This window comes from Oryctolagus cuniculus, chromosome 16, assembly GCF_964237555.1.
Source record: "Oryctolagus cuniculus chromosome 16, mOryCun1.1, whole genome shotgun sequence".
NCBI lineage: Eukaryota > Metazoa > Chordata > Mammalia > Lagomorpha > Leporidae > Oryctolagus > Oryctolagus cuniculus.
The window spans coordinates 16950776-16970402 of record NC_091447.1 but is presented as its reverse complement, the minus strand read 5'-3'; the positions used below and the strand labels follow the sequence as shown (position 1 = coordinate 16970402).

The window sequence follows — 19627 nt, the reverse complement described above, 5'->3', positions numbered from 1 at the left end:
GCAGTGTGCTTTCTAAACACTGATGTACTTTCTCACTGTCGTGATGTATCTGGAACTAAGTTAGTGATTTTTAACAGTGACGCAAAATGATCTCCTCACATTAGCCTACCCTTTTCTGGAAAAAATTCACAATAGGCACTGCAGTCTAGCTCCATGTTTACCCAGGATCAGTGTGCAGATTGGACTCGTCAGAATCATCTGAGATACTCTGGGAAACAGAGATTCCCAAACTCCTACAGATTCTAGCTCATTATGTCTGAGGTGGGGCAAGGGAATCTGTATCATTTAGAAGTTTTTCAGCCTATTTTGAGAACTGCTGGGCTAACAGAAAGCACTGAAAACAATAAGAAAGCTAGGATTATGGTTCTGGATTACCTACTGAGAACAAGTTCATCTTTATACTTCAATTATCTTATTCCCTTGTACATTGGAACCAATATAATAAGATTCTCACTTGATTTCCCTTAAAAATATTAAGTAGCCAGCAGGCAGTATAGCTTTGTATTTCTCCCATTGAAACTATGACAGTGCTGGGACAGCTGTTCAAAATCTGCAGATTCCTATTGCCTGTCTGCACTGGCTGACTTCTTACCTCCAGCAGTTTCCAGCCTGACAGGCAAACACTTGTCAAGAAAGGAAGTGCCTGGAGAACTGGATGTCACTGAGGTCTTCACTGTTTCTGGATCCACTTCTGTGCCCTTTTGTTCTTGAACAGTTTTCTTTTAGTATTAGTCCTCTGCCAACTAAGAAATGAGGGTTATATTTGTTCCGAACTTTATTGGCCAAATTCAGCCCCATGAATGGGGGATTAGATACTCAAAATTCTGTGTAGTGATTACAAAATAAGACATTGGTTTACCCACAGGGAATGTATGTTTCTCAGAAACAAGTAAACCCTTAACTGCCTGTGGCCACAAATTGCAGCACTGATAATTTGATTACTAACCTCCTTGTTAGGGAGATATCCTTTATTTAAGCTCTAAAACTACTGTATCATAAAACTTCTGCATTTATTTTAATTGGTTCCTTTATCATGCCAGGAGCATTGAAGCAGATGGGTGGGGTGAGAGGACACAAGATCCTAAAATAAGAGAGAAACACGATGTATTGATGTGCTGCCTTTTATCTTAAATGATTTCTCACCACTTCTCAGCCTTAGATGGGTGCCAGCCCAAATGATTGATGAACATTTTCTCCTGGCTCATCTTCTGGGACAATGTAATATATGGGGTCAGATGTGGAAAAATTGACTCATTTATGATTTAAATGTAACTTTTACAAATTTAAATATTAAAGCTTAGGTCGTCATTAATCAAATGTGTTTAAATATTTTTCACTTGTCATGTCCCCCAAACCATGCTTGTTGATCATAGTGAGGGAGCTGGTGGGGGCTTGAAGGCCCGAGAACTGGGGCAGCACCCCTTCTGCAGCACCCCAAATCAGTAGTGCAGGGCCAACAAATGTTCTCTGAAAGAGCTGGATAGTAGACACCAGAGGCTGTCCAGTCTGTTACCACTACTCAGCTCCACGCGATGGTGCACAAGCTGCCATAGACTAGAGAGATGGCTCAGACATGAACAGCTGTGGCTGCGTTCCCAGAAAATGTTATTTACAAAAACAGGTGGTGGGCCGGGCGCCGCGGCTCACTTGGCTAATCCTCCGCCTGCAGCGCCGGCACCCCGGATTCTGTCCCAATTGCTCCTCTTCCAGTCCAGCTCTCTGCTGTGGCCCGGGAAGGCAGTGGAGGATGGCCCAAGTTCTTGGGCCCTGCACCCGCATGGGAGACCAGGAGAAACACCTGGCTCCTGGCTTCGGATCAGCGCAGTGCGCCAGCCGCAGTGGCCATTTAGGGGGTGAACCAATGGAAAAGGAAAACCTTTCTCTCTGTCTGTCTCTCTAACTCTGCCTGTCAAAAAAATAAATAAATAAATAAACAGGTGGTAGGTTGGATCTGACCCACGGTCCACAGTTTGCCAGCCCTCCATCTAGTGACTTCACAAGATAATCCATTCCATTTATAAGACAGTCCTTAGTGTTCTTTCTTCATTCTATTCAGTAGTTATTGCAAGCGGATTAGCTTAAGCCAGGCTTGGTACTAGTACAAAGAAACCAGTGATTCCACAATTCCGCCTCCTCCTCCATGTTCCCAGCTGGCTCCCCTTGCTCGCCCTGTGTGGTCCCAAGGGCTGATAAGGCCCCACAGAACGCTGTCCTTGTTTGCCTCTCATGCTTCATGCCTCGCCAGGGCTCATCTCTACTGTGCCCCACTCCCTGACTCTGCACCAGCTCTACTGAGATGGTACAGCATTCAACTCTGCTTATGCAGCCCTTAAGATCCAGTAAGATCCACTCCTATCTTTGCTCCATGCCTTATTTAATTGCCCCGATTTTATCTTTGTTCTCAGGATGGGGACAGCTGTGGCACTTTAAAGTTCCTACATGTCATCCTCTGTCCCCCAGTATCCCCTCTGTCACACTTAGACTGATGCCTGCTCATCCTTTAGAACTTATCTTGTGATTCCCCCAAGAACCCTTCCTCCTACAGGGATTCCTGTCTTGTCAGCAAGGTGCTCCTTGGGTATATTAACATTCCAGGACCCCTTAAGCCAAGGTCAAACATGGGAGATCATAGAGTACTGGTTTCTCTCTGACTCACCTGCAATGTGAGAGGGTAAGCTCTTCAAGTCCTAGATGTTCTCCTTTGGATTCTTATCTGGCTGGTTTCTGTAGCCTCACCCTTCTAACGAAAACATAAATTTGCCAAACTGGCACCACCCTGAGGGCAAAAGTGGCTTCTGTGCTTGTTTCCCTCACTGGCTCCCTATTCTCCCTCTTATGTAGCCTTCATATCCCTCTATGTCTTATCAACAACTTGTTATTTTTAAGAATTTTTTTCTCCCAGAATTTTTAGTTGTTTTCGGTGAGAAGTTTGGTCCAAATAACCTAGCCTGCCATTACTAGAAAATGGAAATCGTTAAATCCTACCTAGGAGGCTGTTCTTTTGCTATATATGTTAAGTGTGTGTGTGTGTGCGTGTGTGTGCACGTGCATGTGTGTGTGTTATCTCTCTCTCCTTAGGCTGAGGATTTCACTCCTGCATCATGGGCAGCAGTCCAGGAAAGAGATCCAGCTCTTTGGCCTTGTTCATTCACTCGTGCGTATATTTACTCAATGGATACTCACTGAGCTCTTTCTGGGGTACAGCATGTTTACAACAGTGAACAAGACAGAGCCCCTGCCTCTCCTGCCTTTGTGAAGAAGGAGCAGAGATAATCATCTCAGCTACCGGTTACAAGATCAGACTAAGCCTGTCTCTAGACCACTCAATGGTACTACTGTAAGGGATGGGATATTATCTCATTACTGTAGAAGGCAACTGTTGAATAGGACGGAGCATTTAAAACCTTAGCATGCATGAGTCACCTACAGTGACCTTGTTAAAAACAGTTGACTGGGCTCTATCCCCACAGACTCTGATCAGTAGGTTCTGGGATCGAGTCTGAGAATGTGCATTTCTAAAGAGCTCTCAGGAAATGCTTATGCTCCTAGTATGGAGACCACATTTTTTTTAAAAGATTTATTTATTTGAAAGAGTTACAGAGAGGCAGAGAGAGAGAGCAAGAGGTCTTCCATCTATTGGTTCACTCCCCAGATGAGCCATCTTCCACTGCTTTCCCAGGCCATAGCAGAGAGCCTGGATCAGAAGTGGAGCAGCCGGGACTAGAACCGGCGCCCATATGAGATGCTGGCACTGCAGGCAGCAGCTTTACCTGCTACACCACAGCACTGGGGACCACATTTAAGAATTGTTATTATGTTCCATATAGAACTTAGGAACAAGAACCCTTTAGCATACTTTCCATCTTTGAAAATCAAAAGATAAGATACTCTGTAGCCAAGAATATTTAATGAAGAAGTCTTTTCAACAGTTGATGGTAGAAAAACTGGACAGCCACATGCAAAAGAATAAAGCAGTAACATATTAAAAAGTTATTTCATCATAAATCAAAGGTCTAAATGTGAAGACTTGGTCCCGCGTTGTAACATAGTGGGTAAAGACATCACTTGCGATGCTGGCATACATATGACTGCTGCACTTCCAATCCAGCTCCCTGCTAATGGCCTAGGGAAAGCAACAGAAGATGGACCAAGTGTTTGGGCCCCTGCCACCCTTGTGGGAGACCTGGAATAAAGCTCCTGGCTCCTGGCTTTTGGCTTTGACCTGGCCTAACTCTGGCTATCAAGGCCCTTTGCGAAGTGAACAAGTAGATGGAAGATGTCTAACTCTCCCTCTCTCTCTTTAATTCTGATTTTCAAATAAATAAATCTTTTAAAAAAATGTTAAGAGCTAAAAGTATAGAGCTCTTTGAAGAAAACATAAGGGTACATCTTCATAGTGCTGGACTTAACAACATGTTTTTAGATATGACACCAAAAGCACAAGCAGCAAAAGGAAAAATAGATAAAAGGGACTTCATCAAGATTAAAAACTTTCATGCTATAAAAGACACTTACTTAATAAGGACAAAGAAAATGCCCAGAACAGGAGAAAATGTTTACATATATCTGAAAAGAGACTTGTAACCAGGATCTATAGAGGACCCTTGTAACCCAAGAGTGAAATAAATAGCCCAATTAAAAACTGTAAAGGATTGGAGTGGGTGTTTGATGGTACAATATCAGAGTGCCTGGGTTCAATTTCTAGCTTCCTACCAGTGCAGACCCTGGGAGGCAATGGTGATGGCTGGGTTCTTGCTATCCATGTGGGAGACCTGGATGAGTTCCCGGCTCCAGATCCCAGCCCTAACTGTTATGAGCATTTGAGGAGTGAACTGCTGACAGGCTCTGCATCGCTCAATCTGTCTCCTTGCCTCTCAAATAATTAATTTTTTAAAGGTAATGAAGTACTGGTACATGCTACAAAATGGATGAAATCATGCTGAAATAAGTCCATGCCAAAGGATCACATATGATTCCTTTTATACAAAATGTCCTGAATAAGCACATTTATAGAGACAGAAAGTAGATTAGTGATTGCTTAGGGCTAGGGTAGGTGATGATGGTATCAGAGTACAGGGTTCCTTTTCAGATGATGAAAATGTTCTCATACTGACTATGGTGATAGATACACATATCTGAATAAACTAAAAGCCACTAACCTTTAAATGGATGAATTAAATAACACGAGAGTTATTTTTTTAAGAAGTAACCTGTTTTTAAGAAGTAAACTGTTTTAAAAAAGGGGGGGGGATTCATAGAAACTTAACTTCTTTCCTTCAGCAGTTCCCTGAAGCCTAAAAAACTATCATAGTCCACCCAACACAGAGGAATCTGTGTCCCTAAAATGTAATCTACAAGCACTTAGGAAGTGATAGGAATGTTAGTTGTTGCTGAAGCAATCTCACAACTCTCTTCTTTTTCCCAGGTATCAGGAATTAAGGGATTCACTGCAACAACGCCGGCTGCCGTGGGGCGCAGAAAGGGAGTATGGGGGGGTAATGCCCATCTCGCTCCCCGAGGATCACAGACCAAAATGTGAACCTCCTCGTGTCATGGGCAAAGGACATCAACACTATGGTTTTGGTGGACAGACCTGGCCAAGGTAACCACAGTGTCTTTATTACTCACTTTATTTCTCTTGTGAGCCTTTTATTCAATTAAATCTGCCTCCAAACTTACTTCTTTTGATATTTATTAAAAAACACAGAAAAACTAATTATATAATTTCTAACTGCGAAGTCAGTAAAAAGCCTGTGTTTATGAACTTTTATCAGAAATTTTGATTGATTCCCTCACTTATCCAAAACTAAATGGGAATATCTGGAGGAGGCAACTGGGGGGTCTTGTGAGAGAGCTGTTAAAGATGTTTTTGCTTAAGGAAACAATTGGCCTTTGTATCAGCCAACCTTTTTTCGCCACAACAAAATATCTAAGACAAGCTACTTATGAAGCAGAGATTTATTTTAGCCCAGCTTTTGAAGGTTCATCGTCCAGGACAGGGCAGGCCCCAGTGGTTGGGCATTGCTGAACAGCAGTGGTACAGCACATGCAGAGGAAGCAGGGAGAGGGACGGGTCCCAACCCTGCTTTTACAACCAACCCCCTGCCCCCTGGGGAGAACTGCCTTCCAAGGGATGCCTCCAGGGCCCCAGGACCTCTTGCTAGACCCACCTCCTAAACACCACGTTTGGATTAAGATTTCTCCCTCTTCATGCCATTACTTAAGACTTTGGGGATTGAACGTCTGTGTGAATTTGGGAGCCACAGCCTGTTGCGATGTTCTGGTTGTAGCACTGATGGTTTGTAATGTGTTCATCAGCCTTAAAGCCATTTCAGTCTGCTGAGCATTGTTTTTAAGTTTTAAAATATTTCAATCATGATTTGTAAATCTTGCAACTGTATTCAAAATATAGGTTGAAACTGAAGAAAAGCAAAAAAAAAAAAAAAAAAAGTTAAACACCATACTAAAATTAGGAAATTCAGTCAGCAGAATCCATCAAACCTTGGCATGGAACCTACCTCTCCACTTGGTTCTCTAACAAATTAGTATTATATTGAATTAAGTTTGGCCTACAGCTCTCTCCTCGCATATTTTAAGTTCGGCCTAAGGTTTCTCCATACACTGCTAATCAATATCTAACTTGATGCGTAACCAGCCTGTAACCTACTCTTATTACAAGTAGCTGTGCCTCAGCCAGTCACAAGGAGCCAGCTGTTCTGATCCTATTCTAAGACAGAAGGGAGCTATACCCTCATTTGTAGCTGTCTCTACATCACTTCTGTCTTTGCTTGTCACTTCTCCCTGGCTCTAAGTAAACCTGCCTGTGTGGGTGGGTGGAGCACTCTGAACCCTCTGTGGTCCACACTGCTGCCTGATGCTGGAATCAGCCAATCAAATCCTACAAAAATAGGATGTTGTGGGGGAATTTTGTAATTTTGTCTTTTAACAGTTTTGTCATTCAGTGTGGACCCTAGTGGAGGAGCTATGTATGGTTGCCTATAATTTTATTTAACAAAATTTGTTAATTAGTTTGTTGTTGTTAGCAGATCAAAGAAATGCATTAGGAATGAGAAGCCACAGCTAAAGAGACATGAGCAGGGACGTGTGTGGCTGATGGCTGCAGCAGGCAGTAAAAAGCCAACAAGTGAGAAAGCCAGTAGGAAAGATTCAGGCATTAACACACATTATACAGAGTGAAGACCTCAACTTCATTCATTCATTGAACATGTTTTAAGGCCCTGCTCTCAAGCAACTTAACTGTTTAAATTGGCAACTGTTTAAAGTGGTTACACTGTGCCAAATTTTTTCTACAAATTCCTTCTTTTTCTACAAACTCTTTGAAGTACACTCATATGCGTCCATTGAAAATATGTGGTATTATTCTATTTATGTGTGGAATATATAACAGTAGGCACCCTGGGGTCTTTTCCTCTCTAGAATCAAGAGTTGCCCCCATATCAGTAAGTACAGATCTATGTCCTGCTTTTCCATTGCTAACAGTGGTGCACAGTATGGATGCATCATGGATTTAGTGGCCCCTCATGTGCTATCTTCCTCTGTCTGACATTTATACTCTGATCACCCTTGTCCAGGTTGTCCAGGTTGTCCAGGGCTCCTGGAGCTCATGTGCAAGTGCCCTAGGGCAAATCCCAAGAGGAAGTTCTCAGCCATAATATGACTATTTTTAATTTTAGTAGTAGCTACAACCCAAATTATTATATTCTCATGCCATTGTCTTTAATTATCACTTGACACTCTCAACCATCTGTATTATACTATCAAACTCTAATTTTTCTCCATTTAATAGGTATAAAGGGCATCTAAGAATGGGTTTGTTTGTTTACCGGTTAGATTGAGCACTTTGTCTTAAAGTCTGTTTTATGTGTGCATTTCCTTTCTGCTGTTATTCTGTGCCCAATTGTATTGTTTATATACCTATAGATTCTCACTGGCTCTTTATGTTGTGGATATCAATCTTTGTTGTGTTATTGTTGCAAATATTTGTCTTCAAATTGTTGTTTCAAGCTCTTAATGGTAGCTTACAATTTTCAAAATTTTATTTCATCAAATTCCCATTTTGCTTTCAAGTTTTAAAAGAGAAATCTTATTTGATACCTTCCCTACCACCAAAGGAAAAAGCATATTCCAGTATGTTTTATTTTAATGTTCATGTAGGTTTTTTCTCCCAGTTCTTTAGATTTTTCACTATCTTTCTGAATAGTGTGAAATAGAGATGGATTATTTTCCAAATGAGCAGTGAATGTTCCTGTACAGTTTATTGAAATAATATATCCCTTTCTGCTGATTGAAAATGTTACATTTGCATACACAGAATTTCTATGTATAAGTGGTTGCATTAATATATTTGTCTTTACTATCTTTCCCATACTTTGTTAATTTAAAAGATGTTCAAATTGATCTTTTCTTTCTTTCCAGGAAGCTTCCTATGGAGCACTTCTGTCATCTGAGACCGAACAGAAGAAGCGACATCTCTGGAAATGACTCTCTGCAAGTCTGCATTATTTTTTTTCCTTATGTGAGATCAAGTAACATTTTTATGTGGAAATGAGTATGTGAGAAATTTAAAAGTCCCACAGTGTGGACTTGTAGAGAAGCAGGTTCAGGTTCATCCTTTTTTAGAAAGAATAGTAATCATGAATCTTGGAAACCAAGACAAAACCAAAGATAAAAGCAAGCAAACTGAAAAACAATGGTTGGAAATATTTAAAGTCAAGAAAAATAGGGGATAATGAATCGCAGTGTTCAAAGGGATTGATACAGGTGATCTTGGTCCATGTCCGTGTCTTTAACCCACTTAATCTAAAAAGAACATGTCACATTTCTTAAAACATTCATAGATGAGCCGGCGCCGTGGCTCAATAGGCTAATCCTCCACCTTGCGGCGCCGGCACACCGGGTTCTAGTCCCGGTTGGGGCGCAGGATTCTGTCCCGGTTGCCCCTCTTCCAGGCCATCTCTCTGCTATGGCCAGGGAGTGCAGTGGAGGATGGCCCAGGTGCTTGGGCCCTGCACCCCATGGGAGACCAGGAAAAGCACCTGGATCCTGGCTCCTGCCATCGGATCAGTGTGGTGCGCCGGCCGCAGCGCGCCGGCCGCAGCGGCCATTGGAGGGTGAACCAACGGCAAAGGAAGACCTTTCTCTCTCTGTCTCTCTCTCTCACTGTCCACTCTGCCTGTCAAAAAAAAAAAAAAAAAAAAAAAACAACATTCATAGAAAATGTCACCGTAGCCCTCAACAAATTTTCTATCAGAATTTTGAAGAGAGAAGATTTCTGTAATCATCCATAAATAACTTAATAAAATCATCCCCTATGTCTCTTTTGGATAAAGAATACTTATTAATTTACTCTTTGCTTAAGGGGTATTCTTTTCCAGAATACTAAATTGTGTGGTACTCATTGAAATAGTTTATCATGCATAATATAAAAGCATACATTTTTATTTTCATATAACAATAAAACACTGACAGCACTGAAGTAACAATAAAAATATCCCTTCTTTGATTAGAAATTGTTTTGGGTAAAACATTAATATAAATTTCAGCCACTAGAGGGAGCCAAAAAGACAAACTTGTGGCTGGCTGGGCTTTACCCCTTTGGGATTAGTGAAGTTTGCAAAGTATTTGTGCAGCTTAGCAGTAAAATCAATGGACTAGTTTGGCTCAAGGACTAGTGTGTCTGAGCATTTGTTACTTTCATTTTATTCTTTCAAATTTTGTATTTCATTAAAGGTGTCCTTTTGTTTTTAAATAAAAACTTTAGATGTTTATACTTTTTTTCATTTTGAATCAACTCAAACATATCAAAATCGAGAACAATTTTTATTCTGACAGATGTTTTATAGATTTAGTAACCAAGCTGAAACTCTAGGATCCTTGGATCCATGTAGTCATCACCCTGCATCTCCCCAGTTCAACAATTAGCCGGAAGATAGGGTATGCTCTCTTAGTGCCAAGCCCACAAACATAGAGTACAGATAAAGAAGGCTATAAACTTTTATAGTTCATATGAATTGTATATTGATAATACATAGTGTGTAATACAATTATATGGCTCACATACCTATCTACTGAATATCCCCAGAATGGAAGAACATCTGAAAATATTAAACAGTATATTTAATTTCAGTTTGATTGCATTCTGTTTACTTTTAATGCCTGAAATCTTTTGAATGTTACTTGCACAGGCTTGAACTAATTATTGAAATCAAATATAAGTGGATGTCTGTCTGTCTCTCAAATAGACTTTGGCCGAGTACTGCACTATTATTTCTTGGCATTTAAGGTTCAGAGTAAACAATAAACACATGACTTTGGAATGAACCGATTCAGGAAAGTGATTGCCTCCAGGGACTTGATCACTTTTATTCTGCCCTCTCTGTTGACTGGGAAACACAGAAGAGATCAACAGTCCTGAGCAGGACAGAGCACACACGTGGTACTTATGCATCCTCTCATCTGAGTCACTCAGGTCATTTTAGGTCATTTGATTGCAGCACATGTATGGTCAGGCTTCATCAGGGCACTGTGGCTACTGCCTGATTATGGGTGAAGGTCGTGAGAACCAGAGACCTCTTATTAGAAATAGCAAGCCCCCACCCCCATACCTTCACTGCAAATGAGATGCAGAATGGTGGTGAGCAGGACTACAGTTAGAATAAACAGAATGGAAAAATCACCAATGACATGAACAGGCCACATCTCTCTGTCTTGTCAATATTCAGTGTTCCAGAAAGTTCAACAAGAACATTATTTCTCATTTTTATTTATTTGAGAGACAGAGAGGGAAAGTGCTCCCATCTGCTGGTTTACATCCTAAATGTCTACAATGGCCAGGACTGGGCTGGGGTGAAAGCCTAGAGCCAAGAACTCAGCCCAGGTCTCCCATTTGGGTAGCAAGAACCCCATTACTTGAGCCATCACCACTGTCTGCATTAGCAGAAGCCAAAGCCAGCACTCAAATCCAGGTCCTCCTTTGTAGGACTCCAGTGTCTTAACCACTAGGCTAAACACCTGCCCCAAAATATTATTGTTATGACATGGTAGTTTGAAATGGAATACATCTTTACTCTTAAGCAAGTTTCTAATAGGATAACCAGCTTTAAAAACTCTAAATATAAATTAGGATTTGTTTCCTGTTTTTATTCTAGGATGCCCAAACCACCTAGTTCAATAGTAAGGTAAGTATACAACTTATACTTTACTTTCCTGTTAAAATCAAGAAATAATCCATTGGCATTCCATATGTCTTAGACAAGTGTGAAGATGAATGGGACTTCGTGGAAGCTATGAACAATTTGGGGAGAGATTGCTGCCAATTTTATTTTATTTATTTATTTATTTGAAAGGCAGAGTTAGAGAAAGAGAGATGTCTCCCATCCTCTGGTTCACTCCCCAATGGCTGAGAGAGAAAGAGATGTCTTCCACCCTCTGGTTCACTCTCCAATGGCTGCAACAGCCAGAGCTGGGCTGATCCAAAACCAGGTGCCAAGAGAGTCTTCCGGGTATCCCGCATGGGTGTAGGGGCCCATGCACTTGGGCCATTTTCCACTGCTTTCCCAGGCACATTAGCAGGGAGCTAGATGGGCAATGAAGCAGCCAGGACCAGAACCAGTGCCTATATGGGACTCAGTGCTGCAGGTGGTGGTTTTATCTGCTACACCACAGCACAGGCCCTGCCAATTTGATATTGATTTCTCTCCAGTCATATCCTCTGTTAATTGTTTTAAAATAAACTTTTCTGGTGTAGCATAAGATTACTGGGAAGACAAGTACAGAGTTCTCATGTACCCCACACCAGCGTTCTCCTTTATTAGCATTATACATGTAATTTGCATATTTTCCACAATTAGTGAACATGGAAGCATTACTATTAACTAATGTCCATCCTCTATTCAGATGTCCTCGGTTCTTCCCTAACATCCTTTCTCTGTTCTGGATTCCATCCGGGACACCAGATTACATGAGTTGTCATTGTCTCCTTAGGTTTCTCTTGGCTCTGACCGTTTGTCAGTCTCTCCTTGGTCAGGTATTTCATAGGATGCCCCCCCCCAGCTGGGTTTTGGTGGATTTTTTCCTTATGGCTGCACTGGGGTCATGTTTTCAGGGAGAAAGGCCACAGAGGTAAAGTGGCATTTTCCTCACATGTCACGGCCACCTGCTGTTGACACGACTGTTCTCTACTGATGTTCACCTTGATCACCTGGAGGAAGGTGTTTATCAGCTCCTTTCCCCCTCCTTTCCATGGTGAATTTTTAGAAGAAAGTCACGGTTGCAACCCACACATAAGGCATCTGGAACTCTGGCCCCTTTCCCAGGAATAGCACCTCCCTGAGTTACTGGCCGCTCTTCTGCACAGGCACTTTACACCGTTGTTCACGGACTCAGTCACTGGTTCTATCAGTGTGGACTTGTGGATGTTTACTTGGTGCTGTGTGCTTTGGTGGTAATCCAGAACCGCTTTAAAGGAGCTCTTTCAGGTCATCCCTTACTTTTCCCCTTCGTGGCGGCGGTGGGGGGGGGGGGGGTGTCATAGGGTTTTTTCTTTCAGCATTTCCTTGCTTTTTTGGCTCATGCTTTATGTCTCCTGCCCCACCTTTAGAATTGGCCGTACTCCAGGAAACCCTGGCCTTTTATTGGAGACTGCTAATAGAAACCAAGGTCTGCGCACAAGGTGCTCTTGGTACCACTAGCGTCCCATGATTATTATTTTTTTTTTTGAAAGATAGAGCTCCCATCCACCAGCCCACTCCCCAAATGCTCACAGTGGTTGGGGCTGGGCCAGACCAAAGCTGGGAGCTGGAAGTTCAATGCATGTCTCCCACATGGGTGGCAGGGACCCAGTAACTGGAGTCATCACCTACTACATCCCAGGATGCACACCAGCAAAAAGCTGGAATCCAGAACAGAGCTGGGATGCAGACACAGCCTAACCACCAGGCCAAATGTAGCCCCCTCCTACCCGTATCAATCTTAACTGAAAATATTACACTGAGACTTTAAAACTGTGTTTTAGTTAAAGCGAAAACCTACTTGAAAGCTAATAAAATTAAAGTTCAAGGGGTTTTTAATTTTTTTTTACTTAGTTTAAAAAATTTTGTGAAGAACCCCCCCCCTTTTTTTTTTTTTTTTTTGACTTCTCAGATTTTCCTTATAGGCATAATTAAAAGTGAAGTCTTTTGTTGTGTGTCCCAGATTCCCCTTTGCTTATGGTGTGGGAGGCTAGACTCAGACCAGAGCGTCGGCAGGGTGTGTTCCTTCTGGGGGCTGGGAGAGAAGCCGTTCCCAACCTGTCCTGAGTGCTGCTGGTTTGCTGGCAGTCTTCAGTGTTCCTTAGCTTGTGTGAGAGACCTCAAAAAGTTCATTGAAAAATGGAGTTAAAAGGTTAAGTTTATTTTGTTGCCAAAAAAAAAGTGAGAAATCCAAACACAGTTATATTTTCCATGAATGTTTGAAGCATTTTCACCACACAAATGCATTACTATCCTGAGGATTATCTTCATCTTCACATATTGTTCTTGGTATGTGTTCATCTGTTTCCAGATTTCCCTCTTTTAAAACATATTTATTTGTATGTATTTGATGTGCTAAAAGAACCTCCAACTGCCAGTTCACTCCCCAAATGCATGCAACAGCTGAGACTGGGCCTGGCTACAGCCAGAAGCCTGGAACCCCATCTGGGTCTCCTACCTGGGTGGCAAGAACCCAACTACTAGAACCATCAACTGCTGCCTCCCAGGGTGCACATTACCAGGAAGATGGAGTCTGAAGGAGGGTCAGGATTCTAATGAACCCAGGCATTCCAATATGGGATGTGGGTGTTTCAAAAGTTTAATTGCTGTGCCAAATACCTGCCCCCAAATTTCCCTCTTTTTAGGGACACCAGCTCTATTGGATTCAGGACCTACTCTACTCTAGGATGACCCCATCCTAAACAATTGTATCTGCAGTGACCCTACTTCCACATAAGGTCACAATATGGAGTTAAGACTTCAACATCTGTTTAGGAGGGAGACAAAATTCAACCCATGGCCGGTGCCGCGGCTCACTAGGCTAATCCTCCACCTGTGGTGCCCGCACACCGGGTTCTAGTCCCGGTCGGGGTGCCGGATTCTGTCCCGGTTGCTCCTCTTCCAGTCCAGTTCTCTGCTGTGGCCCAGGAGTGCAGTGGAGGATGGCCCAAGTGCTTGGGCCCTGCACCCCATGGGAGACCAGGAGAAGCACCTGGCTCCTGCCTTCGGATCAGCATGGTGCACCGGCCGCAGCAGCCATTGGGGGGTGAACCAACAGAAAAGGAAGACCTTTCTCTCTGTCTCTCTCTCTCTCACTGTCCACTCTGCCTGGCAAAAAAATTTTTAAAAAAATTTAAAAAAAAAAAAAGAGCCGCCTTTGCCTCAAAGAAGGGTTCCAATAAATATTGTATGATTAATTTTCTCAATCACACTTCTTTCTCTTCTGCTGTGTTTTATTCTGTTTGCCAATCTTAGGGAAATCTGCTCACCATTTCCAGTTGAGCACCCTTACCATACACACATCTCTCGAGGTGCCATGTTCCCAACATTTACATCACCTAAGGACCTTTACACCGGCATCAGAGCTCGCAGCCAACGGCCATTTCCCCCCACTGTGCCGACCAAGACCTATGATACAACTCCTGTTCTGAAGACAAGAGGTAAGGTGTGATTTGTAATCAGAACTGTATTCTTATTGACAGACCTTACTCAATAAAATTAAAGCAAGAAATGCAAGGACTTGTCACAAATGCATGACCCACCAATAGAGAAACATTCTCCACCGTGTCTACACTGTAGGATCAGCTGCAGGCTCACCAGAGAGCAGTCAGATCAGACTCTGGGCCATCACTCCTGAGCTTGCCACCCCTGACACGCAATTTCCCATGTTAGAAACCAAAGCTTTGTAGACCTGGTTTTTTTGTTTGTTTGTTTGTTTGTTTGACAGGCAGAGTTAGAGAGAGAGACAGAGAGAAAGATTTTCCTTTTCCGTTGGTTCACTCCCCAAACAGCTGCTACAGCCAGCACGCTGCACCCATCCGAAGCCAGGAGCCAGGTGCTTCCTCCTGGTCTCCCATGCAGGTGCAGGGCCCAAGCACTTGCGCCATCCTCCACTGGCTTCTTGGGTGGGCCACAGCAGAGAGCTGGACTGGAAGAGGAGCAACCGGAACAGAACCGGCGCCCCAACCGGGACTAGAACCCAGGGTGCCAGCGCCGCAGGTGGAGGATTAGCCTAGTGAGCCACAGCGCCGGCCAACAAATGCATGACCCATCAATAGAGAAACATTCTCCACCGTGTCTGCACTGTAGGATCAGCTGCAGGCTCACCAGAGAGCAGTCAGATCAGACTCTGGGCCATCACTCCTGAGCTTGCCACCCCTGACACGCAGTTTCCCATGTTAGAAACCAAAGCTTTGTAGACCTGTTTTGATTCTACCTGTATTTCTATTTTTCCCTTCCTGTACCATCTTATGGTATAGCTTTTAAACCACTGTCATATGGTTTAGCTTTTAAAAATTCCATCTGGACTCAGGTGATGAGCACAGAGACCACATCCGGCTCAGTCATCAGGGTCTGGATGTGGGTATGGCAGTAGATGTTAGACTGGAAGACCCCCATTGGATTAAACTCGGGAAGTAGTGGAGCAGTTTGCTCAGGGGTCTTACCACCTGCAGCATTCTCTCCCAGTCACACCTCCAAATTCTGGTGGGTATGTGTGACTGGGAGAATGGCGTTTCCCTGACCTAGGCATTCAGTCTCCTCCATTGGACACCTCAGACTTTATGTATGTGTGAGAACAGTAGAGACCTCTGGAGAAAAACTGAAGATACTAACCGAAAGTGACAGGAAGGGCATGTGGTAGGCTGGGAGGTATGTAAGATTCAAGCATTGTCCTAAAATTCACTGCCTCTTTCCATGAATATTTGGACAAAAATCCAAAGAGAGGATAGTGCCATCATCAATATCAACACCCGTACCTTATCAGCGATGGGAATGTTTGGGAGCTGTAGTGGGGTGCTAAGAGCACAAACCTTGGAAGAGACTGCATGTGTAGAATTCTGCCTCTGCCACCTTCTCTGCCTCTGCTTCTCCATCTATAAAAAGAATATTAGCAGGGGTTAATCCTCCACCTGCGGCGCCAGCATCCCAAATGGGTGCCGGTTCTAGTCCCAGCTGCTGCTCTTCTGATCCAGCTCTCTGCTATGGCCTGGGAAAGCAGTAGAAGATGGCCCAGATCCTTGGGCTCCTGCACCCACATGGGAGACCAGGAGAAGCTCCTAGCTCCTGGCTTTAGATCAGTGTAGCTCTGGCCATTTCAGCCATTTGGGGAGTGAAAAAGCGGATGGAAGACCTTTCTCTCTGTCTCTTCTCTCTCTCTCTCTCTCTCTCTCTCTCTCTCTCTTTCCCTCCCTCCCTCCCTCTGTCACTCCATCAAATAAATTAAAAAAACTTTTAAAAAAAGAATATTAGCACCAAGTTCAATGATAGCAGAAATACATGTTATCAGTCACTGTTATTACTTTGCTTATATATAATGACCCTGCTATCACATAATTCCAGACTTCATGTTACTTCTCAGATAAGTCAGCATAATAAAGGTAGTGAATGCTGGGTCAAGTTTACTCCTCAGGGTTGGCTGCAATATGTGGTTATATGAGGGGAATCGTTGTGGGGAGGGGCGTGGCTGCTGTATAAAAGAACTACAAAATAGGATACCTAAATAGTGAGATTTTGATGATCCTTTTAGGTATATTGTCAAAGTAGTTCTTAAATCTTGAATTAAACAATTTATGAAATTATGCCAGTACATACAGCTAGCAAGAAATCACAGAAATACATGTATTCATGCACTTTTCAGTGCAGTCATAGATGAGGCACCAAAGAAACAAGTGTCCTCCTTCACAAAAGTGGGGATAATCCCCTTTCTCATAGTCATGCTACAGAACACATGTTCAGTACAGTGACTGGCAAGTGTGAAGTGTCAGTAATGCCAGCCTTTGATCTTTCTTCCCGTGATCCTTCCTCAACTTGAAACATGGGGCCAGAGGAAGCCAGGCTAGGTATGGTAAATCTTACCAAACCACAAACCCAAATAGTCCTCGTTCAGTCCCTTTTTGGTAAGTAAGTACTAACTTCATTTTGGAAAACTCTTGATGTTTAGACAGAGAAAAGCCAAAACAGGAATAAAGAAATCACCCAGCCCCAGAGAGCAGAGAGAGGATCCAGGAAGATTTACTATTTATTTGAGAGCTCTCCTAAACAAGCAGGAAGGACTCCCATTGAGGGCTTCTTCTCACTCTGTGTAGCCCTCACCAAACTGCACACACCTGGGGAGGCTCAGGGCTCCAGGTGGGCTGCAGGTCGGACATTGTAACTGGACAGGTAAGGTGGACAGCAGCCTCCACCTCCGCCTTGTGTGTGCTTATTTCTAATGACTGTTGACTGACCATAAACCCCACTAGTGAAAGGACTGCTTCAACATATCCATGATAACAATGCTTTTCCTGAAATTTTCAGGTAACCCTTACAGATACGAACTGCTTGATTATCCCATGGATTCAAAGAAGGCAGCACTAACGTGGCCAGGTCAGGCCGTCTATTATGACGTAAGTACTTTATAAAATGCATGTTTAAAAGAAAGTAGAAAATATTTTTACTCAGTAACTTTATAAAAATCAAAAAAATGGATTTTTATTTTCTATCTTGATGAAAAATTTGAGATTTTTAACCACAATTCACATTTTTCAATTTTCTTAGCTTATTTCATGAAATTTTGGCACTTACAGAACACTTACACAGTTATTTAAAAAACAGGGACCATCCTTGTGGCACAGTGAGCTAAGCTGTCACAGACATCCCATATTGGAGTGCCAGTTTGAGTCCCAGTGGCTCCACTTCCAATTCAGCTCCCTGCTAATGCATCTGGGAAAGAACAGAAGATGGCCCAGATGGGGTTCCAGACTTCTGGCTTAGGCCTGCTCAGTTCTGGCTGTTGCAGCCATTTGGGAAGTGAACCAGCAGATGGAAGATCTCTTTCTCCTCCTCCTTCTTCTCCCTCCTTCAAATACATTACATAATAAAAAAAAATGACAATAACAAAAAGGAAACAGCTTCCTCCTTCCCCTAACCCTGAAAGATGATGGAGAAGGACTGTTTCATGCAGTCTGTGTTCCCCTAGTTTTATTCTTAGGATTTATAATACATCAAATAACTCCACATATGCACACAGTAAATGGGAGCTTTTCAGAAAGATTTACAAGCTATTATTGTTCCAATATATATTTGTGTCAACTCTATAATAAAACAACAGCCACCATACTGACCACTATATATATACCACGTCATTCAGCTGTGAGAATAATCTCAGGGTCAGAATCATCATTCCCATCACATAGATAAGGAAACTGAGGCTTGAAGAGTTTGTGATGATGTCATGACCACAGAACTCAGGTTTGTGGAACTAATCTCCAAACTCTGTACCATAACTTGACATGGAAAAAGGGAAATTTTAACATGAAGGAAAGTATCTAGATATTTGAACATAACCATAGTCAACATTTATTAAAGACAGGGAGAGAGATCTTCCATCCACTGATTCACTCTTCAAATGGCTGCAACAGCCAGGGCTGGTCCAGGCTGAAGCTAGGAGCCAGGAGCTTCTTCCAGGTCGCCTACATGGGTGCAGGGGCCCAGTGACTTTGGCCATCTTCTGCTGCCTTCCCAGGCTCATCAGCAGGGACCTGGATCGGAAGTGAGCAGCTAGGACTTGAACTAGTGCCCCCGTGGGATGCTGACATCACAGGTAGCAGCTTAGCTTGTTATACCACAATGCTGGCCCCTCCTGTCTGCGTTTTAAAGCTATACATCACTAGGAATCCTTAAAAGGTCAAATGCTTTACTGGATCTCCGTCATTCTTTTAAGTGAAACATAAGAGTTTATCCTGGAGATCGTTTCATCACGACATTTACAGCTTGTATTGTCCTCCTGCTCATTGCAATGCCGCTTTCTCTTGTCTCACAGCCCCTTGCAGCCACCTTGAATAGCTCCCTTTCCCGGGTGTAAATCCCAGTGCCTTAGCTGAGTTATAAACACCTTTCAGCATCAGGCCCTACTTCCTCCCCTGAAGCTCATATGAGAGGTTTGGAAAAGACTAACTTATAAGTGATGAGACTCCAGCAGAAACGGTTTCTCCCTGTTCTGACTTCTACCACATCTACTGTAACAAGTAATTTTTTAGGTATATTTTCAGTCTCATCAACTGAATTATAAGTTTTATGGTTTTTTTAAGATTTGTTATTTGCTTGATAGGGAGAGTATTGGGGAGGGGGGTGGTTAAGAGATCTTTCATTCAGTGGTTCACTCCCCAAGTGGCTGCAAAGATTGGAGCTGGTCCAGGCCAAGGCCAGGAGCCTGGAACTATACCCTGGTCTCTGAGAGGGGAGGCAAGGGCCCAAACACTTGTGGCATGTGCTGCTGCTTTCCAAGGCACATTAGCAGGGAGCTGGAAAAGAATCATAGCAGCAGAGCCTTGAGCCAGCAATCCAAAGTCAGCACTGCAAACAGTGGCTTAACCTACTCAGTCACAATGCTAGGCCCA

At 43.0% G+C, this 19627-nt stretch overlaps 2 protein-coding genes across 14 annotated transcripts in view; one reads left to right on the top strand and one right to left on the bottom strand.

Moving 5' to 3' along the window:
- The window catches only part of LOC138845860 (uncharacterized), a 159251-nt gene that overhangs the window by 117391 nt on the left and 22233 nt on the right, over nucleotides 1-19627 (bottom strand). For 6 of the 11 annotated variants that reach the window (XR_011383085.1, XR_011383086.1, XR_011383079.1 and 3 more), the window contains one exon: nucleotides 16007-16123. The exons of 1 other annotated variant lie outside the window; for it this stretch is intronic. Coding sequence is in view for 3 of the 10 variants with exons in the window: in XM_070059675.1 (XP_069915776.1) it covers nucleotides 16007-16123 (117 nt within the window). In the remaining 7 variants the exon portion in view is untranslated. The remainder of the gene's footprint in view (nucleotides 1-16006; nucleotides 16124-19627) is intronic. 4 more of the 11 variants (XR_011383083.1, XR_011383081.1, XR_011383082.1 and 1 more) reach the window with 1 other exon arrangement.
- Nucleotides 1-19627, top strand: part of SPMIP4 (sperm microtubule inner protein 4) — a 30756-nt gene that overhangs the window by 4102 nt on the left and 7027 nt on the right. Inside the window, exons 2-7 of one of the 3 annotated variants that reach the window (XM_070059671.1) lie at nucleotides 3079-3154; nucleotides 5426-5602; nucleotides 8437-8508; nucleotides 11169-11198; nucleotides 14505-14689; nucleotides 17547-17635. In XM_070059671.1, coding sequence (XP_069915772.1) covers nucleotides 3102-3154; nucleotides 5426-5602; nucleotides 8437-8508; nucleotides 11169-11198; nucleotides 14505-14689; nucleotides 17547-17635 — 606 coding nt within the window. In that variant the 5' untranslated portion in view covers nucleotides 3079-3101. Of the gene's footprint in view, nucleotides 1-3078; nucleotides 3155-5425; nucleotides 5603-8436; nucleotides 8537-11168; nucleotides 11199-14504; nucleotides 14690-17546; nucleotides 17636-19627 lie in introns of those variants that run through there. The other 2 variants (XM_008261548.4, XM_070059672.1) reach the window with 2 other exon arrangements.